The sequence below is a fragment of the Octodon degus genome, unplaced genomic scaffold (genome assembly GCF_000260255.1).
Source record: "Octodon degus isolate 3935 unplaced genomic scaffold, OctDeg1.0 scaffold00016, whole genome shotgun sequence".
NCBI lineage: Eukaryota > Metazoa > Chordata > Mammalia > Rodentia > Octodontidae > Octodon > Octodon degus.
In genome coordinates, this window is record NW_004524592.1 from 23,594,426 (window position 1) to 23,614,821 (window position 20,396).

Sequence of the window (20,396 nt, forward strand, 5' to 3'; positions counted from 1 at the left end):
AAGAAATTTCATTTGAATTTTACAATATTAGTTCTTTTGAATGTGATACTAATTTTAGTTGGTAATTCATAAACCTAGTACAAATTATAACATATTTTTAAAAAAATTGACATGTAAAATAAGGTGTTTACTTGGTGGATTTCCTGAAATAATTAGAGATTACTTTATCTGCACAAGCACATACCCATAGGGATTTAATATCCTCATTTTTCAATCCATGATATAATAAACAAAATATTATTCACTTGAATTCCTATAACATTTCAAACTCACAAGTGTTAACCTTTTGGGCAAGAAATAGTTAACTCATTTTAACCTATTCTGTAATCAAAAAGGTCTTTGCAAAGCTGCAATTTGACAGTATAAATCTTCATAGTTACCTGGAAATCAAGTTTTGAATTTTAAATGTAATTTTCATTGAAAAAAAGAAAGTTGATACCTTGCAAAGAACAGAAAATAATGAAAACATACATCATGTATTTATCATACTTGGTATGGGGACAAAAAGTACTTGTTTTGTAAAATCCTGTAGGATATGAAATACAAAGAGAACTACAGAGATATGCCTTGCCAATAAGGCCCAGGTGTATACCACATGAGGATAAGAAACAACACAGCCCTAACTGGTGTGCTGACAGCTCTGAGTCCAATGTGTTCTTCCCAAAGAGCACCGGTGTGTTTGTTATGTGATATTTTACTTTATCACATAGCCTTAGAAATTGTGGCTAAGTGCTAGCAGCTGTAAATCGCAGTTGTCTGTGAGTCTCTTCCTCAGACTGCTGTTATCAGGAAACCATTGCACGTGTGCCTGGAGGTAACACTGATTCCAACTCTTCTACGATCCAGCATCATTGGTATGATACAAACACAAGAGGCATCCTCGATCTTTGCAGTACTTTTTTCCCTATTTTACTTTCTTGTGTGATCATCAGGGTAGAATTTATTAGTGTACAGATTCCCCGAACTCATTCAATCTTAGAGAAATTTAATCTATAGGAGGCTGTAAATAAGTAATTGTTAGAGAGATTCCATGGATATTTTTATGATCAGGTAAGAAAGGAAGCTTCAGTTGCACAACTATTTCATCAAGAAGAGACATCAGACTCACTTAGCTAAGGGTCACAAAACATATTGATTTGGGAAATATAATTCAACACATAGCACAACTCTAAAATTTATCCTCCCAGGTTACATTTCCAACGGTCCATGTGGTCAGCTAAATTTTTAAAGCTACAATTAAAAAGGCTTATATTACAGACAGTCAATCCCAAATTTGGAAGAGCATTTATTTATTTATTTATTTATTTTGTATTTTTAAGGAAGGTTCTACAGGGTGTTTAGGGTCTCCCTATTAGATCGGACTTGTAGTGATCTGCCTGTTTACAGACAGCTAGGGCTGCAATGCCCACTCTGAATGGCCATCTCAGCGTGCCCCAGGGATGGGGCCTGCATGGGAGGCCCAGAGATCAAACCCCCAGCCCCTGAGCCTGCTTGCAGGTACTTTAATCCGCTGAACTATTTGGCTGACACTTAGAAGAACTTTCAAAATTGTGTTTTTACTTTCTTTCTTTACATTAAGACAATTACAAAGGATTTCATAATTATGTATGGATGATAAAGGTCTCTACCATTGCTGCAAATCCTGAAATACTGCTTGCTTTTTTTTAACTAAGAGGTAGAAGTGTGTCATCCTATATACTTTAAATCACAGGAAAATGGGTAAAAAGTAAACAAAAACAATCAAGAGTCAGGTAAACCACATCCTGTGGATTTCACTAGCTCCTGGGACCATACGGAAGAAGTTAGTTTCTTCCATTCACTTCAAGATCAGTAACAGTAACACGCATGTCACAGTTGCAAATGTGGTCTCTGTTCAAAGCAGAGAATTCCCTGGAATCTCCTTTCTGTTTAATGACATACAGAAGACAGGGTGGAGCAACTAAGCTAGGGAGAGCTGTGTCCTTATTTCATGGAATTACTGTTTCTCAGGATTTCAGGGAAACGTTCAGATACATTAGGGAAGCTAATGGACCCCTGGAAGAAATCCCTCATTTCTAATTTATAATCCTGGCAGTGCTAGTAGATATTCTCTTGGCTTTGAAACTTTGTATCAAAAATAAATTTTTTAATAATCTTATTTCTAAAATAAATAGGTGTAAAATGTCCTCTAAGGTTTTCATGTGATGCACAGCATGAGCTATTTATTGGAATAAAGGCCCAGATTCTCGGCAGTTCTTCCTGCTTAAAATTGTCCTGAGCATACCTGGCTAGATGTTAATTCTTTTGCCATTTTATGGATGAACAAAAAGGTAAAACCCTCACACATTCAAAGTCTTAATAGTCTGCTTCATCACTGATATAAAAAATCTTTGAATGACAAAAGTAATCTAGAAATTTTATTTTCACAAAGATATTCTTCATAATTTGTTTAAACTCTTTCTTGTCTTATCCTTAAGTAAAGCTTGTAAATTCTGGATGCTAAACATCGACAATAATGCATATGATTTGCGCATTTTAAAATTTGACAATATTTTCTTCCCTAATTTTTGAAGGGAAAACTCTTATGGATAGATGTGCTGTGATTAATTTTAGGATCATTTTGCTTTCATCAGTAAATTAGTTAAGGCTATTTTGTTGGTTCAGATTGAATTACTATAAATTTAATATTCTAAAATGTTAAACATTAACATATATTCATATTAAACATTAATATATCATATTAATAAAAAGGCTTTAAGCACATGCTAAAAATTTGGAGATGTCAAGCTGTGGGAGGATGTGTTTTTTGAAATTATCTTAAGGATAATGAGCAAAACATTTGGAGACTACCAAACTACTTGTTAAAATGGTTTGACTCGCAGTTGGTGTTCAGTGAATAAAAGCTGAGTCAGTGTTTCTTTAATGATGAACAAATACCCATGCAGTTGCCTTAGTAACCTATGGAATGCACAGGACTAGTTGTAGATGAGGAAAAGCTGTGAGTGCACAGCCATGACAGCCAGCACACAACTGCACAATGCAGCCTGAGCTCTCGGTCTCTGCACCTCCTGCAGTTTAAATGTTAGTGCTTGATATTAAAGTGACATCCCAAGAGGGTGCTCCTTACCCATCCACAAGAACACAAGTCTATCATGTGCAATATTGTCACCAAGCAAATCCACCTCTTGTGTAAAGACTTAGCAAGTCCCATGTGACTGCCAGCCTTCTGTTGCCTCTTGGAGCCCCCAGATACATTCCCATCCCATCCCTTCCATGTTGCCTCCCTCTCTCTACTCAAATGTTTTTCATTCCCACAGCTGGGTTGTCCCCTGCAGGCTTTCTTCTCCCTGCCCAGCTGATGACGGTTTCCTGGCTCCAGCAAACTTCCGAAACGGTTACAAACAGTGCTTGCGGGGACAAGGGATTGTCCTGACTAACAACAACACCACCAAAACTAGGACGCTCTTGCAAGCATCCAGATGGGTGGCCATCCCACATGAACACTGTGTAATGCTCTTTCTTCCTTCCTCTTGTTCACTACACAGGAACAGCACCATTATTTTTGAACACTGGGAGGTAACTAAGATTTGGTTGAGGCTTGATATCTGTTCAATGGTCAGTGCTGCCAGGAAGCCTGAACTGCTGGTCCCCATTTCATTCATCTTAGGGGGTCCCATTACTGCATTACTGCATTTAGAAATTCTGAAAGATGGGCAGCTACTGAAAAATAGGAAAAAATGCGATCCAAAATGAAAACCTTGAATGGAAAGAGCCTTTCTCTGGGTAGTTTTGAGAATTGTTAGGAAAAGAAGGCTCACTTAGTTTAAACAAGACGGGGCGAGTACATTTCCTTCTCACTGAAAGATTATTTAATCAACATTATTTATTTGCACAATATGGGCTTCTGCATATAGCTCTGATTTGCTTTGCATTTCAATGGACACAAAATTGAAGTCAAGAAAAGGGATGAGAAAATGTTGTTTACAACTTTCTTGATGCTTCGCGCCAGTATTCTGTCTTCCAACAGCTGCAGTGGGACGTGCTGTTGGTATTAGAAAGAGACATGGCCAAGTTTATTTTTTTATCTCTAAATGCAGCCCACAGGTCACCCCTCTGTCCCCTATCCTTTGTGCATGCTTTAAAAGGACACTGCTTTTGGTCTTCACACCTCCTGGTGAGGCCCCAAATTCAGCGCTGGGGCCAGAATCCCCAAGTGCTCTGCCACTGAGCACTGGGTACTTAATTTCATAAAGTACTTAGACCCTTTTCACATGATTGTTAAAATTTTCAATGATGATTCCAAACTAACATAGAAGAAATAGATTTAAAAGAAATCCTTGATACTAGAAAGAAATGTTAACGTCTGATTTTATTTTAGTTCACGAGTGGTTGTAACAATCACTAGCATTACTATTTGTGGAAACCACTCTATCTTTAGCTTTGAAATGGGGTCGGGCAGATATTTTTGTTTATTGGTGTGATTGGGTATAGCTCTCCTACCTTCTCAATTTGTGGCCAATCATCTGCCATAATTAGAGACCCCAAATAAGTTTTTCTCTGAATTAAAACTGAGGCTGTACAGCAAGTGCTTCAGGAAGGAACTAAAGGCTTCACTGCATGTTCAAAAACTGAATTTGGGATGCAGTTGTGCAGAAGAAGCACACAAAGGTCTAACCTTAATTCTTTCACTGTCTTTTGTCTTTGACACAAACTATCTCTGGTCATCAGGCAAAGAGGGAAGCGTTCTCTTTTCTATTCAGCTAAAGTCCAAGTAAGTGAATAGCCATTAAAAGTAACTACTAATAATTCCCATAGGAAGGTTAAAAAAAAACAGCCTTTTTATTTACCTCAAAAACAAGTAACAGGTAAGAGAAGTCTGATTTTAAGTGGAAACAGAATAATGTACTTGAATACACTTTTTTGCCCCAAACAAGTGGGATCATCAAATGGGATCAAGTAACAGACTTTGGAAGCCAAAGTAAATGGAACATAAATATTTTCCATGTGAAAATCTCTGAATGGAAATTTTATGAGTGTACAGATTTCCCACTAGCAGCCTGTTCATTGCTACAGTCTTCGTTTTCCAGGGTCCCTCATCATTATTGTCGGCCAAGTCCCTACCTCTCTGACACTGTCTGTCTCTGTCTCTGTCTCTGTCTCTGTCTCTGTGCCTGTCTGTCTATCTGTCTATCTCTATCTCTGTCTCGCTCCTACCCTGATACCATTCCCAGACATTTTAAAATGATTAATGTAAGGGGGAAAGATGGCAAGCTGCAGAGCCCTCATATTTGAGCTGAAAATGCCTTGTTGAAAACTCTGTACTCAAGAGTAACTCACTAGCACTGAAAACATGCTGTGCCACTCAGGGCTTAGCCCTGTGCTTCTCATGCACCGTGTTTGGTTATTTCAAGAGAAGACTTAGCACTGATCGATTTGTCCCCAGGACACTAATTTCATAAGGCGAGGAGTGCTTTCAAATATCACTCGCTCTCTTAAAACTTGTTTCAATCAGTTTATTTCATCCCTCCTTAATTTTATTCATATGTAAAGAGTGCTTGTTGGAGTTGTGAGTTTCATAAACATACTAGAAGCTATGTAATACATCTTTGCATTTAAATTATTAAAATTTATTTCTTAAATTCCCACAGAGTTTCTCCTAAGATTTATGTTCTCAGTTCCTATTTTGGGTACAAGTTCATAATATCCACAGCCCTTTATACTTAATAAAAACCCTAAATATTTTCTTTGCCTGTGTTATTTCTACTTCAAGCTAATCACAAAACACACTGAAGTATAATCAAGCTGTATACCTTCTATGTAGTTTCCATGTTAGACAAAAGGAGATGGCCTCTTAAAAATGTAGATAATTTTATGTGTTCCCACTCAGATATAGGATGACCATGTATGTGCATCCTTTTTTCTAACATCTTATACATTAATTGCTTGCCAGGTCAGTGTTTTCCACTTTCCATCTACTGAAAATGGGAGAGATGAAGGCTCTTTGACAATTTTCCTCATACATACATGCATTGTTAGTTTTCAGCAAGCATTTTGCACTCTACCATTTAGACAAATTTTTAGGAAGAGAGCCATGTAATTATTCTACATTCAGAACCATCTGAAGATTTGTTGTTCAGTGGTAAATAAGCACATGATGTTTTAGGTGGCACATGTTTATTTCCGTTGAAAGAACCCGTCCTATTTTTGAGGAAGGGAAGAAACTTGTGAGACATCAAATGTTTCTTGCAACACAATTTGATGAAATGAATGTAAATGAATCAGAAACATGTGACTTGTATTTCAGTTAAAGTTAATGGGCTTAATAACAAGGGAGTAAAGTGCCTGGGGAAAGAGTGGTGAGGTGGGAAGTGACATTTGTTTTGTTTGCATTAGTTGGGCTCTTGAAAAATGGCCTGTGACTCTGGAATCAACTTTGTGCAGTCTCTCTAAAGCCTAATGATAGAACTGAAAAGTAGGAAATAATATATACATTCATCTTACAGCTTTATCTGGCTCCAATTACAATAATTATAGTGTATGCATTAAACATCGCCACTGTGCAAGCCTTTAGGATCACTTTGAATTTGAAATTAGTGGTTTTCCTACGTGATTCTCTTAAGGGTAAAGAAGACATTACAATGATGCTAAAATGTATTGTTTCCCTCAAATTCACACATACGCTTCATCTTTATTTCCTTTCTAACTGAGGATGACCAGACATAAATGAAAAACACGTGGGGGCTCAGTGCATGCACACAGATGCTCTGGACAGGAAGGGGTTGGAAAGATGTTGGAAGGACTAGTGAAAGAGTGAGAGAAAAAGAGGAAAGGAATAAACAGTGCAAGCAGAGTTAGAAGAACAAGCCTGATTCCTAGCAAAAACACCCTAATCACACCAATTATTCGCCAGTCACCACACTTTCATCCATAGTTTTATAGTCATATCACTTATGTTTGCTTAAAGCAAATACATAGCATTCAAGAATATATTTTATATTTTTCACATGAAAACATTCCATTGTTCTGAAAAATCAGAAAAAAAGTCCACAACAACAACAGCAGCAACAACAAAGCCTTACAAATGAGTCTCCCAGTGTCAAAATCTGAATGCCTTTGTTTGATACAGGGTATGACCCTACATCGTCTGAAAAAGGGACACTTTGCGAGTTCCTAAAACTTTCAAGAGGCAAACAGAACATGCATCTTTATTTTCAATATAACATCTGACACTGCTGAAGCCTTCTATGTAGGAACAGGCTATTCTGTGTGAACCAAGGGCATGGGTGACAGGCTCTTGTGTGCACAAAGAGAGTGTTTCTGCTCCCCTTGTGCTGGTGCAGTGGCAGCCCAGCATCTCTGGTTACTCACTGGAAGGAGCAGGGACGAAGATGACACTTTTCAGTTTATTTAGGCCAAGCAATTCATTGCCCCAAAATATTCTGGAAGTGTTTTTGCCACCTTGCTTTTTCCCACCATGAACTGTGTGCAGCTACTCTTAAAGTATCTCTCCTGTAATGGAGCAGCATACAAGCAGCTCTCAGCTCCTTCCCTTCACCGCTCCCCCACTCCATTAGCAGAAGGGAAATGGCACAGCTAGGATGACTACTTCATCAGTACTTTTGTTAGTGGTAATGCAAAAACTATAGTTGTCACTGAGCCCCCTTAATGGTTCTACTAATAAAACATAGCTGAATCCTAACTCCAACGTTGGGCCAATAAAATTGTATGTGTAGCATCACCTTCATCTTTGTCACCATGAACAAGCAATATTCACAAATTCCTTACTTAAGGAAGTGTCATTATGGAAACTCTGCATTCAGAACATTATTACAGTGACACATTTCCTTCCAGGAATGGCCCGCTGCAGCTCGGTTTCTATCATGATTTGATGCAGTCCTGCCTTGTAAGTGTACCAGGATCTCATCTTTGCTCCTTTTTTGTTCTCTTTGATGCTAGGCCTATCCTTGTACCAGTGATAAGGAATGTGAAGTTGGGCGATACTGCCACAGTCCTCATCAAGGACCATCCGCCTGCATGGTGTGTCGAAGGAAAAAGAAGCGTTGCCATAGAGATGGCATGTGCTGCCCTGGAACCCGCTGCAATAATGGTACAAGACCTGGTCAAGTGCTCCCAGGCCTTTGTCTTTTTCATGTTGGAAAGTCAGGTGCCTTACACAATAGTCTGGTTGCTCCTCACTTAGACTTCTGAGATAGAAAGCATGTTTTAGGATGGGGAGGAATTGCATTGTGATTTAGGTCCTATAAGATTACCTGGATTGCCTCCCAAATCTCGGTCTCCTTGGGCTCTTTTAAACTTAGGTATTAAATGCTGAATGCTGACTTAGGATATTGCAAAGCGGAAATATTGCATAAAATAGTTAGATGTTCCACTCTGCTGGAAACTTCAGCAAATACATGAAAGTGAGCAAAAGAAAGGAACCTGCTATAATTCGGGAGGACATTTCTGAGTCCTCCTTCTAGTTTATAGAAGTTTGTACTTCAGATCTTGTTTTCAAGATGTCTTGTGCCACCTTCATATGGTGATTGGGTGACTGGTTCCTCCAAATAAAGACCCAAGGTTCTGTCCCTCATCCTGGCTTTACCCAAACTCAGTGGATTTACAAGCATATAATTCAGCATTAGTAATAAAATGAACAGTTACAGACAAACTGTGATGAAGTCATGAATCACAGAGGTAATTAGAAACATCCGCTCATGCATACCAAAGGAGGTTCATCTATAGGCATGCCTGTTCTTACCTTGGGACACATACCCAGTGTGAGCACCTACATTGATAGGTCAAGGAGGAAGTGCTTATAAGGAAAGACAGCAGTGCAGACTAAGATAGTATTGTTAGAAAGCAAAGTCCCTAATCCTTATAGTAAATGTCCTGTCAGGTGATTTGAAAACAGAGGCTAACATTAATGCCATCCTTTACCATGTCACTATTCTGAGCACTTCATATATTGACTTAGCTCTCTCATTGCTGGGACCAAATACCTGGCATCTCAAATTTGAAAAGCAGAGGTTTCAATTGATTCATGGTTTCAGGGGACTGAGTTCATGATCAACTGACTAAGGCAGAAATACCACAGTAGATGGTATGGTGAAGAAAATACACTTAGTTTATAGTGGCTGGGATGCAAAGCAGGAAAACAGTGCCTGAGAGGAAGAGGCCAGGGACCAGGTGTAGCCACAGTCACACATCCATAGTCTACACAGACGTGCCCAGGATAATGCCTCACTGATCTCCTAGGTGGCTGGAAAAGCAAGAAAGTTGAAAATCCAGCTTACCTGTTGCATAATGCTTACAATAACTCACAGAAATTGTGTTTTCATTCACATTTTGATGAAGGTAACTTGGTCATAAATGAGACAAGATTCAGATTAAGGAAACATAGCCTGAGAGCCAAATATACTATACTTAGTCTCCATAAATCAGTAAATGAAGGAGTAAAGAAATAGTAGGCAGGTACATAGACAGATAATTTGGTTCTCAGCTCACATCAGAATGAGTACCACATTGTACAGGCTTGATCTAACCTGTGTATTTCTGTTGCTATCAACAGGCATTTGTATCCCAGTCACTGAAAGCATCCTAACCCCACACATCCCAGCGCTGGATGGCACTCGGCACAGAGATCGAAACCATGGTCATTACTCAAACCATGACTTGGGATGGCAGAATCTGGGAAGATCACACACCAAGATGTCACATATAAAAGGTAGCGCTGCCTGTGTGTCTATGTTTAATTTCTCTTATTTTATGCAAATGGAAAGGAAAAATGCAAATAATCCTAAATTAATTTCAATGGGTCTAGCAAAAGCTATAAGGAAAGAACATTAATGGCAAGATTTACTGGGGTTTTTTGGTACTGGGAATCGAACTCAGGTGGGTTTTGTGCCACTGAACTATATCCCTGGCCCAGGCAAGATTTAAATGAGTTTATTAATTCTTAATGTTGAGGACACTAGATCTTCCATTGTCATAAAATATTTGAGAATTACACTATTTGGATTAACCATGCCTTTTATCAATAAGCTTTTTATTTGATGTGAAATTCAGGAGGACTTACTTATACAGACATATCTATCATGCTCGTAGCCAGGGATAAAGTACTCTGAAAAGTAAATGAGAAAATCTTCGTTGGTACTATCAGATCACTAAGCTTTTGAACATTTTTTTCACTCTGCAGATTCACAAATTGTACTTTAATCAAGCAGATGATATATTATTCAATAAGTAATCTACCAAAATAATTGGTCTAACATGGGATTATGTATGGTCATGCAATTCTTTTCCTTATATTGAAATATTTCAGAAGCCTAGTCACTAATAGTAAACTTTTTTTTTTTTTTTTTGTGGAGCTGGGGATTACTAATAGTAAACTTGCAGAACAGGAAACTTTTGAAATTTAGTAGTAGTAAAGATTCTAAAGTATGAAACTCCTTTATTTTTAAGGAGGCCTTTTCCCCAGTGAATTTTGTAGAGCTCTACTCTTTAAAGGTGTTCTATGAAAATGAAAGTACCTTTGTTCACAAGAGGATTGCATGACAGCATCTTGCCCTTGGAAGTGTACAATAAACAGGAATGAACATAAGGCTCTGAGATGCCCAGTAATGAGAAAGCCTGTTTTTTCTTTTTTAAAAACATTTCAATTCTGAAGGTTCTAACAAACAGTTCTTCATAAGTGATCTGCTTTTTTTTTTTTTTTTTAATCTTCCTTGAAGTCCTGAATTCAATTCTATATCTTCTATTTATGGTCTATCAAATTCATTTATTGCTATAGAAATGTCTGTATTTCAACAGATTTCATTTTTATAGCATAATTCAAACTTTACTAATCATCTTTAATTATGTGTACAATTTTCAATTGAGAAATAAGCATTTTTTCTTGGCTGTATGCCCTGGTCACACAGTAGGAGCATAGGTAAGCCTTCAGATCATGTGTAAACACACGTAGGCTTGTGGCTCCATCTGCCTGCTGCCTATTTTTGGTAAATTCAGGTTTTTGGGGAGCTCAGAATTTTTCACTCATTTAGGCCCTGTCTATGGTTTAAAACCCTAATCTATTTACTATCTGGAACTTGACAGAGAAGTTTGGAATCCCCTGGGTGGTCAGGTTATATATCAGTTTTGTCTTTATATAGGGGACATACTTGCTGACTTAACATTATTTCTGAATCAGGTGTCCAGATTTATTTTTCTACCTGCTTATGAATGCTTAGTTTCCCCTGAGCTTGTTCATCCTCAGATAGGCTGACTGGCCTTTCTCCACTCTGCTGTCTCGCAGTTCTTGGTAGACTGAATTTCCTGAGCTCTTTGTCAGATGCACCAGCTGACCTTAGCACACTTATGCTGGGCAATGCCTTGCACAGGGCTGGGCTTCCTTGTGGCTTCAGCTCCTGGTAAGATTCCATTTCAGCTGACGTGTCCAAACTAGGATGCTGACATCAGCTAGATATGATGCTTATGGTAACTTTTCACCCATCACTACAAGTGTGTCCAATTCTTTGAACTAAATAAACTATTTTAAATACCTAGGCTCTGTTTTCTTGATTGGACTCCCACTAGTATATGATAATAGGAGTTCCTAGAGATTTTAGCCTTGTTCTTGATTCAGAGGTTTGTTTAGACCTGCAAAGAAAGTACAAGACCTGCAAAAAAAAATCAATATTTTTACCTATTTCCCACTCACTTGGTGTATAAAACTTAATGATCAGGGAACTATCTAAAAGTGGGTCATGACAAAGTAAAGGAACAAGAGCTATTAATTAAATTTGATATTCAGATTGCAAATAATGGAAATGGATGATGGATTTATATGATTAAAGGGACAGCCCATAGGTATGAATCAAATGGTAACTTCCTAGACAACGGTATAAGTAAAGGCAATATATTTACCTCCCATTGTGGAGTTTTATGGTGCTGTCTTTTGATTCTGTGGTTCCCTAGGGCATGAAGGAGACCCCTGTCTGCGATCCTCAGACTGCATGGAAGGGTTTTGTTGCGCTCGTCACTTCTGGACAAAAATCTGCAAGCCAGTGCTCCACCAGGGAGAAGTCTGCACAAAACAGCGCAAGAAGGGCTCTCATGGGCTTGAAATTTTCCAGCGGTGTGACTGTGCCAAGGGCCTGTCTTGCAAAGTATGGAAAGATGCCACCTACTCTTCCAAAGCCAGACTGCATGTGTGTCAGAAGATCTGACCACCACCAAGGAGAAGCATCACCAGCAGACTGTGAATTTGTGTATTTAATGCATTATGGCATGGTAGGAAACAAGGTTTGGAATTCAGGAGAATGGCTAAAATGTTGAATGGGATAAGAATGTAGAGCGGAGAGAGAGAAGAAAATAAAGAATTGAGTGGATTAGGTGGGTGGCAAGTACAGAGCAGCCATGGTGTTTCCACTATGCCACTGGTTTATGTAAATAATGTACACATTTGTGAAAATGCTTTATTAAAAAAAGCACACCGTGGAAGGTACTGATGAGTAGTGCCATGTGGCTTACCAAGAGTTAGCTTGTGCTGGAGGAGAGATGCCTTCAGCTTGGTGATTGCCGATAGAACTAGCCTAAAAGCCACACAGCTGTTCAGTTACCAGTTTAGTAAAGCACTCTGTGTGCCCTGACCTACAGTAAGCTCTAAGACGTGAACACAGCTGATAAACAGGAAATGAAAACATACAGCTTAAGTTAATCCACAACACAGAATCAGTTTTTAACTTGGCCTATTTCCATAGCTCAATTAATGGCTTTAAGAACAAAGCAGTCAAGGACTTTAGAAAAATGACAAGTTGATTTCCCCTCAAGTTGTTTATTTACATTTAAAAAATTAATTTCACCTATAACTAAAGCAATACAATATACTTAGGATTCTTTGATTCTGAAAGAATGCCATCTCGTTTCTCTTGGTTAGATGAGAGTCCTACCTTGAATACATTTGTTTTTCAAACCATACTTATTGTGACCAGTGCAAACAATACATGCACAGAACAGAATCTTTGTAGATGGCAAAAAATGTAAAGCTGTCTAAAATATGTGAGAAACAAAGCTAATGGAGATATCATTACTTTTTAAAGCTTTAACATGCATACCTTTTGATAGGATTGGAGGTAAATATGTTTTGTTTACACACTCGAGGGTAGGGCAGGGTGAGGCTGATAACCAAGACTAGAATGATGACTGTTCTGTCCCAAAGTACAGCAGAAGATGTGGAGAATCTGTGCCAACTGTCCAGGGTCTGAGCACAGATGGATCATACGTGTGACGCACGCTGACTGTTCATCTTTGAAATCAGAGGCTGTCCGACCTAAGGGAAATTCTCTGTGGGATTTGCTATCATAATATTTACATGTAGATGAGTTCAGTGTAAGGTCACTTTCCTTGTCCCCTCTTAAAATATTTATTTTATATTTTTGAGGTCCCAAAATACTCTCAATATGAGGTGGTCTCAAGAAGTGGACCCCCAAAGCAAGTAGCACGGTGAGATTCTTGTCCTCATCAAGCTTCTAACTGACCCCGGGGTTCTGGAGAGGTGTTTGCATCTCGCTGTCTCTGCTATAGCTATTTCACTACCAAAGACATCATTTCTGCTTTCCACAGCCACTAAAGTTAGAAAGGATAATAACTTGTGAAACCTACATATCAGTAATCCATAGAAACAACAGTCTCAAAATTCTTTTGTAAACATTATATTTTTTTTTTATTTAACTTAGTTCTAAATCTCATACCTACAGCATATGAGAACAAAAAGGTTATTTTATACTTCTACCTGGAAACTTCTATGGACAGATAGTCACTCTTGAGTTTTGTTATAGCTACACTACCTGCAACTTCCAATTCAAGTTCTCGTTATAGAAAATGAATCAGAGCCTGTGTGGACAATTTTAGCTTCGCATACATATTTACTGGGATGATGAAGATTTACAATTTCCCCACAAGTCTGCAAAACCATGAATTATATGCTACTTGATCCAAGAACCAGAGTTGGTGCCAGCAGGTTGAACCAGCTTGGTGACATGAAATGGGAACATTTCCACCTGTCATTTCTTATGTAGCCACTAACTTGCAGTCTGGACCTGTATTATTTTCCTTATGTTTACCTTTTCAAAAATTATTATTTGAAGTAATTTATTTAGAGGAAATGTTATGAGATGTATTTTCTTATAGAGATATTTCTTACAGAAGGCTTTGTAGCAGAATATATTTGCAGTTGTTGACTTTGTAATTTAGGGGAAATGTATAATAAGATAAAATATATTAAATTTTTCTTCTCCCAAAAGTTGAATTCAATTTTTTTTGTCTCTTGTTTATGGTGGAAATGCTTATCGGGTTATGAATTTTCCAGATTCAACAGGATTTGGCTTGATTTTTGTGGTCTGAGTATGAATTCCTTGAATGACCTCTCACTGTAAGGTGACCCAAGGTCATTTCCCACTACTGAGGCAGTTCATATCACAGAAAGACAGCTGTATCATTGGAATGTTATTTTCTAATGAAAGAAAAATATCCCAGCCTGTGATTTCCATTTACTATCCAGCCTTTGCTCACTGGAGCTTCTTGGAACAAGAGCTTATCTTAAGCTTCTTCAGAACACTTGAAAGCAGGCAACAGGGACCCAGGCTCGTCCCTCATAGCTGGAGTTTTCCCACTTGGAGATGGCAGCACGCTTAAGGTCCTGTTGCATTTCCTCAAAGCAAAAGGAAGCATCAGGATGTCTTTATCTTTGGGTGATAGACTGAGTTAAGGGTCTGATGGACTCAAAACTACTTCCTGGAAGCAGACCACTTTGTCCTGCCTTCTGAATTTAAAGATCATAGTGTTTGACAGCAGTGCTCACCAATTATGACACCAAGGAGAGCTGTGAAAGCCCATGTTGTGCTAGAGATGTTAATTCAGGGCTGGAAATGTAGAAAGAAAGCATTCTGTGGCATAGTGGAGTGGAGTGGATTTAGTGTGACCGTGGCAGCTTCGGGAAGCCGGAAGAGTGCCAGAGCTGGAGGTATGAGGTAAGGATACTTCAGGCCCTCCTGAAATAATTCCCACATCACTTTAATCAGTCACTTTATGTTTTCCAAGTTATTCATCTCTTTTAAATCCTGAATGTTAGTTTCATGGTCAGTGGAATAATAATCTTGTCTCACTGTATATTTCCTTCACTCCTTTTATACCATATGTATTGTCCAATTCTGGGAAATTTTGAATGAGCAATATTTAGTTCAATCTATGCCCCTCCAAGAAAAATCTATATTCTTAGGTAAAGGGTAGTTTTACATTATAGTTATATGACAATTTTTAAAAAAATATTACATTTAGGGATATATTTTGAGGACAAAGAGTCCTGACTTCTCTTATTACCTAAGAAATAAAATACCCTTATTCTAGCCTTAGCATTTCAGAACTAAAGCTCAATTACATTTCTTTTCTTTTTTTCCTTTAAACTCAGGCAAGTTGTCTTAAAAAAACATAGATGATAGATCTCCCTCTCACAAATAAAGTTAATATGAAGGTTTCGAGTTTATCATTCTTTATAGCTGAGTAATACTCCATTGTATAAAAATACCACATCTTTTTCTCCATCCATTCTTCAAGTGACAGGCATCTTGGTTGTTTCCAAGATTTGGCTATCACAAACTGTGCTGCTATAAACATAGGTACCCATATATCAGTATGATATGACTCCTACCAACCTGCTTTGAGACTCATTGCAATTTTTTTCTCAATAAAATTAATTAAAAAATGAGGACAAACAAATAAAGTTAATATTGGACAATACACCATACACAGTAATGGCTTGGCACACAAACACTCTGTTCACCAACAATTCAGTTGGCAAACGTTAGTATTAGGAAAAATTGTGCTTCTATTAGTGAACTCCACATGAGGTGATGAGTACGACCTTGACAGTCTTCCCCACACAAGCTCAAGCATCTTACCCAGAATTGTGGAATGAATTACATTTGTGAACTGAAACACAGATCTATCTGTGGACAGGGGTAAATCCTGACACTAAACATGAGCACTAGATTCTAAACCCATTCACCTTGGGTACCAGACCACGTCAGCTCTATTGTGTGGAACTGCTCTATAAAATTTTCAGGACAGACGAGCAGAACATGATGGTAAGCTTCTTTCTGGTAGCAACAAAGAAGAAGGGTTTGGGAGTGGGCATAGACTGCACTATGCATTTTTCATTCAAAATTCTCCAGAATTGTACAGTTCACATCATATAAAAGGAAAGTGGGAGATACACAGTGAGGCAAGATCATTATTCCACTGACCACGAAACTAACCTTAGCATTTAAAAGGACTACTCTGCACACACTTCATTCTCCAGAGATTTACATTTTCACCCCATTGTACATAGCCATTTGTTTATGGTAAAAATATGTATAGGTTTGAACCAAAATCTGTGCTGTGTCCTCTTTGGAAGCCCATAGATCTTTGAAAGATGTCCTCAGAAGGGATGGAGGGACTCCAGCCGCTCTCTGCTCCTGGATTGAGAAGTGATCACTTGCTTCGTGCTGTACACACTCCCATCATTGCTGCTGTGCCATGAGGCAATGCATGCAGGGAGTGGCCCTCATGTGCGGTCTATTTATACCACATGGACTCTAACATCCAAACCTGTGGGCTAAAAAGCCTTTCCATGAGTAACTTGTTTCAGGAATTTCATTATAGAAAAGGAGTGCTAGCATAAGCCATCCTTGTAAAACGTCATTCCCATAGTGCCAATCAGTACTTCTTTATGGATCTTCTCAGTACCAGTGGAGCAAATGTAGATTTTATTCACAAGAGCTTATAAAATGCATAAATAAAATACATTAATGAAATAAGTTCCAAGACCTCTACATATCCAGGCCTCTGAATCCTCACTACTTTTGCCATCTTAATTAGGTCTGTCATATTATTTAACAGTCTACCAGATTGTGTGGTGAAATCAAATGGCACTTTGAGTTTTGCTAATATAACACATGAGTGCATTTCAAATATAAAATCCCAACAATTCAGAGACTCCACACTTTTGAACAAATTTCCTTCTGACTGCAAGTCCACTAGGGAGAACTCTAAACTAAAAATTAATCACTTTTTTATGCTAAACTGAAAATAAGTTGAAAACCAAAGGGTTTAATGTCTCTAGCTGTGATCTTCATCTTTAGAGTAAGTTTAAGAAAGTCAAAGTTTGAAAGTTTCAAGTGACTGGCTAACATCTCCCTCCTTATGTCACACCTGTGCCACATCGTCCACAGCCAGGATACAGAATGCAGGGCACCTCAGGAAGTTAGGACTGTTAGCAGCTGTGGGTCACACAAGATCTTGCCAGAGTGAGTATAGGCCCAACAGGACCACAGAGGATTTATTAGTTTCTCAACGGTCTCTGATAAAACACCCTGTGAACAAAGTCAAGTGAGTCTGTAGAATGGCCAAGTTGAAGCCAAAGGAGGTACTACATTTAGAAAACAAGGCAACCCTTAGCCCTGGGAGCAAATATCATAGGCAAGTACTGGGAGCACATGAATGCTTAGTGCTGCCAAAAACCGTAACTGGGATGAAAGAAATCAGAGTAAAGGGAGACAGAAAAACCAAGTCAATCGAACTCAAGATCTGGAACCTATGATCAATGAATTTAAACTCACTTGGGAAAATTGTACCAACTAGAAGTTAGACATGACAATGTGTTTATAAAATAGTAGAGTGTGAAGAGGACCCACCTGCTTATCCTGCCTCCTTCAACAGGGGGAGTAGTATTTAAGACATTAAACTGCTATTCCAGAGAATTCCTTATGGCGTTAGCCTCACCATGGCTTCTTTCTTATACACTTACCACATCCAAAGCACCACAGTGATATTTGAGAACAAGCTGTGTCCAATTGACTTTAACTGCAGAAGCACATCAGCAGGCTCATGAACTGAACTTGCTACTGATATTTTGAAAATTGTTATCATTAACAAAGTATAACCTCCTAAAAATCCAGAGATGCTCCATGATAGTTTCAAGAGCTTGCAAAATGGATAAATAAAACACATTAATGAAATCATTCCTCTAAATATCCAGGCCTCTGGGTCCTCATTCCTTTTACCATCTTAATTAGGTCTGTCCTATTACTTAACATAGTCTACCAGATCGTGTAGTGAAATTAAATGAAGTGTTGTATTAATAATATAACACATATTATACATGAGAACTTGTACTGTAACATCATGTAACTCAGTAGTGTCCCAAATTTTCTGATCAAGGAGATTATGGGGCCAAAGAAGAAAGTGATCGATGATGTAGAGTGTGCCTAAGGAGAGTCACATGGAGAGAAAACATTCTCTCAGGCTTTCACAGAGAGCACAATGGCTAGGCAGTAGCCGTGACTCATCCACATGGCTGACACTGACAAAGGATCTACAATCTGAGGTACAGGATCTCAGGATCCCCCCTGAGGGGATTTCACTGACCTTATCAGATCCAAAAGCTACAACTCTTGTTGCATAGGTCTTGCTTTATCTTAGTCTTAACCATTCAGCAGGAAAGTGTAAAAATGAAGTACAAGAAGTAAAGCCATGGTGTTATGTTGAGCTGTGGGGGACTCAGGTCAACAATTTCTGACATTGCCAGTCAAGTGGAAGACTCAATACAGTTATGGACTATTGGACTCTTTTAGAATATTTTGCTGAGTTAACACACCTATAACATTCAAGTGACAGAACTAAACAGAAAAGGGGATACAGACGAATGTCCATGTTGTATCTGTGTATTCAAAATGGTTAGGATAGATATATAGTTACATTCTCTTAATGAATAGAGGGATTTGTTCGATAGTGTTTGTAAATAGGATATCATGTCTGCATCTTGTACAGCAAATAACCACTAGGAAGAGAGTATTCAATGTGTTAATTATTGAAACTGTCCTACCAATTTGATTTGAAACTTTCTCATTACTATTTATCTCTCGATAAAATTATGGAAAAAATATAACACATGTTACCCTGTGTCCCTTCCAGCTTCCTGTGTTGGGGGCTTGACATGGTGGGTAGTCTTTAGGTCAGGGAGATCATGCTCTCAGAAGGACCGTGGAACCCCCTCATCCTCTCCTTCTCCTGGTTGAGTGTGTGACTGCTCACTGTCACATGCATTCCCACTCACTGTCTGCCAAGAGGTCTTCACCCCGGCTAAGCCCATGCAGGTGCCCCAGCCTTGAAGCTCCCAAATTTCAAGCTAAATAAACCATTTATCTTTATCCTGTTAGTTCCTTCTTGCAGTGATGCAAATCTGTCTAACACAGCACTCAATTTGCATTCCTTTATTTAACATATCCCATGAACACTTGCATGTGCTAGGCATTGTAGGCACAGTGGGCAGATGCAGAGAGTAAAACCAAAGAAGTCCACACTCTCATCTTTTTTGGGGGGAGTACAGGGTCTAACTACACAGCTCAGACTCCAAGTGATCCTCCTGTTTTCAGCCTCCCCAGCAGCTGGGATTAGAGGCATGTGCCACCACGCCCAGACTCTACACTCTCATCTTTACATTCCATTTATATATTTTTTTTCAAGACACAGGAGATAAAGAACTGAACAGCAAATACAGTACTAGTGTAGGAAACAGGAATGAACTGTGAAGAAAACAGAGACACAGTCAGGAGCAAGGGAGAGGATCAGTGTCATTTAGACTTGCTGGTCAGGGAAGGTAAGAAATGAGCTGAAATCTGAGCCAACTAACAAATATATAATGAAATGATCTGGGCAAAGGGACAGGCAGGAGAAGAAAAGCCAAATTTTTTTCTTCCTTATGTCCTTGTCCTTTTAAATTAGCAAATATTGATTATATAGATTAATATGGTTCATTTTGGCAGATTCCTACATGTATGTAACATACTTGATTTTTTTTTCATGAGTATATCCATTACCCATTTCACTAGTTCCACATTTTGGGGATATATATGTATATGCATATATATTTTTTTGATCAAAGGTAAATGGTGGTAAGAAGCTAGAAGATGGGAGATGGTTGGGATGGGATTGCTGGAGGAAAAACAGGAGACACAGACAGCTGGGGAGAGGTGGTCACATGTGGAGTACGTTGCTGGCCTACCCAAGGTTTATTTGGAAAGAAATGTGGAGCTGGAAGAGGCTGTTAAGCAAGTAGCAGCACAGCTGCCATGTTACTGAGGATCAGCCAGGGTACTGTCCAGAGCACAGACAGCAGGGCATCCAGTCCAGGGCTGCTGGTGCCTTAGAAACAGGCATGGTCTTGTGGCATGGCTGAATTTAATACATATTCCAGGAAGGACTTAATAGATTTGCTGTTGGAGCAGATGAAGGTTGTGAAAGGGGTAAGGAGTCTCAGTTTGGCGCAACAATCAGAAACACAGGAAGATAAATTGCTGATAAAATTGTCTTTTTTCTGTACAGTGCCTTTGTAGTTAGCA

General features: G+C 38.7%; 1 protein-coding gene across 1 annotated transcript in view; it reads left to right on the plus strand.

The window, feature by feature from the left end:
* The window catches only part of Dkk2 (dickkopf WNT signaling pathway inhibitor 2), a 95,439-nt gene extending 82,993 nt beyond the window's left edge, over nt 1–12,446 (plus strand). The window contains exons 2-4 of the mRNA XM_004626697.2: nt 7,936–8,086; nt 9,548–9,703; nt 11,935–12,446. Coding sequence (XP_004626754.1) covers nt 7,936–8,086; nt 9,548–9,703; nt 11,935–12,185 — 558 coding nt within the window. The 3' untranslated portion in view covers nt 12,186–12,446. The remainder of the gene's footprint in view (nt 1–7,935; nt 8,087–9,547; nt 9,704–11,934) is intronic.
* The last annotated feature ends 7,950 nt before the right edge of the window (nt 12,447–20,396 follow it).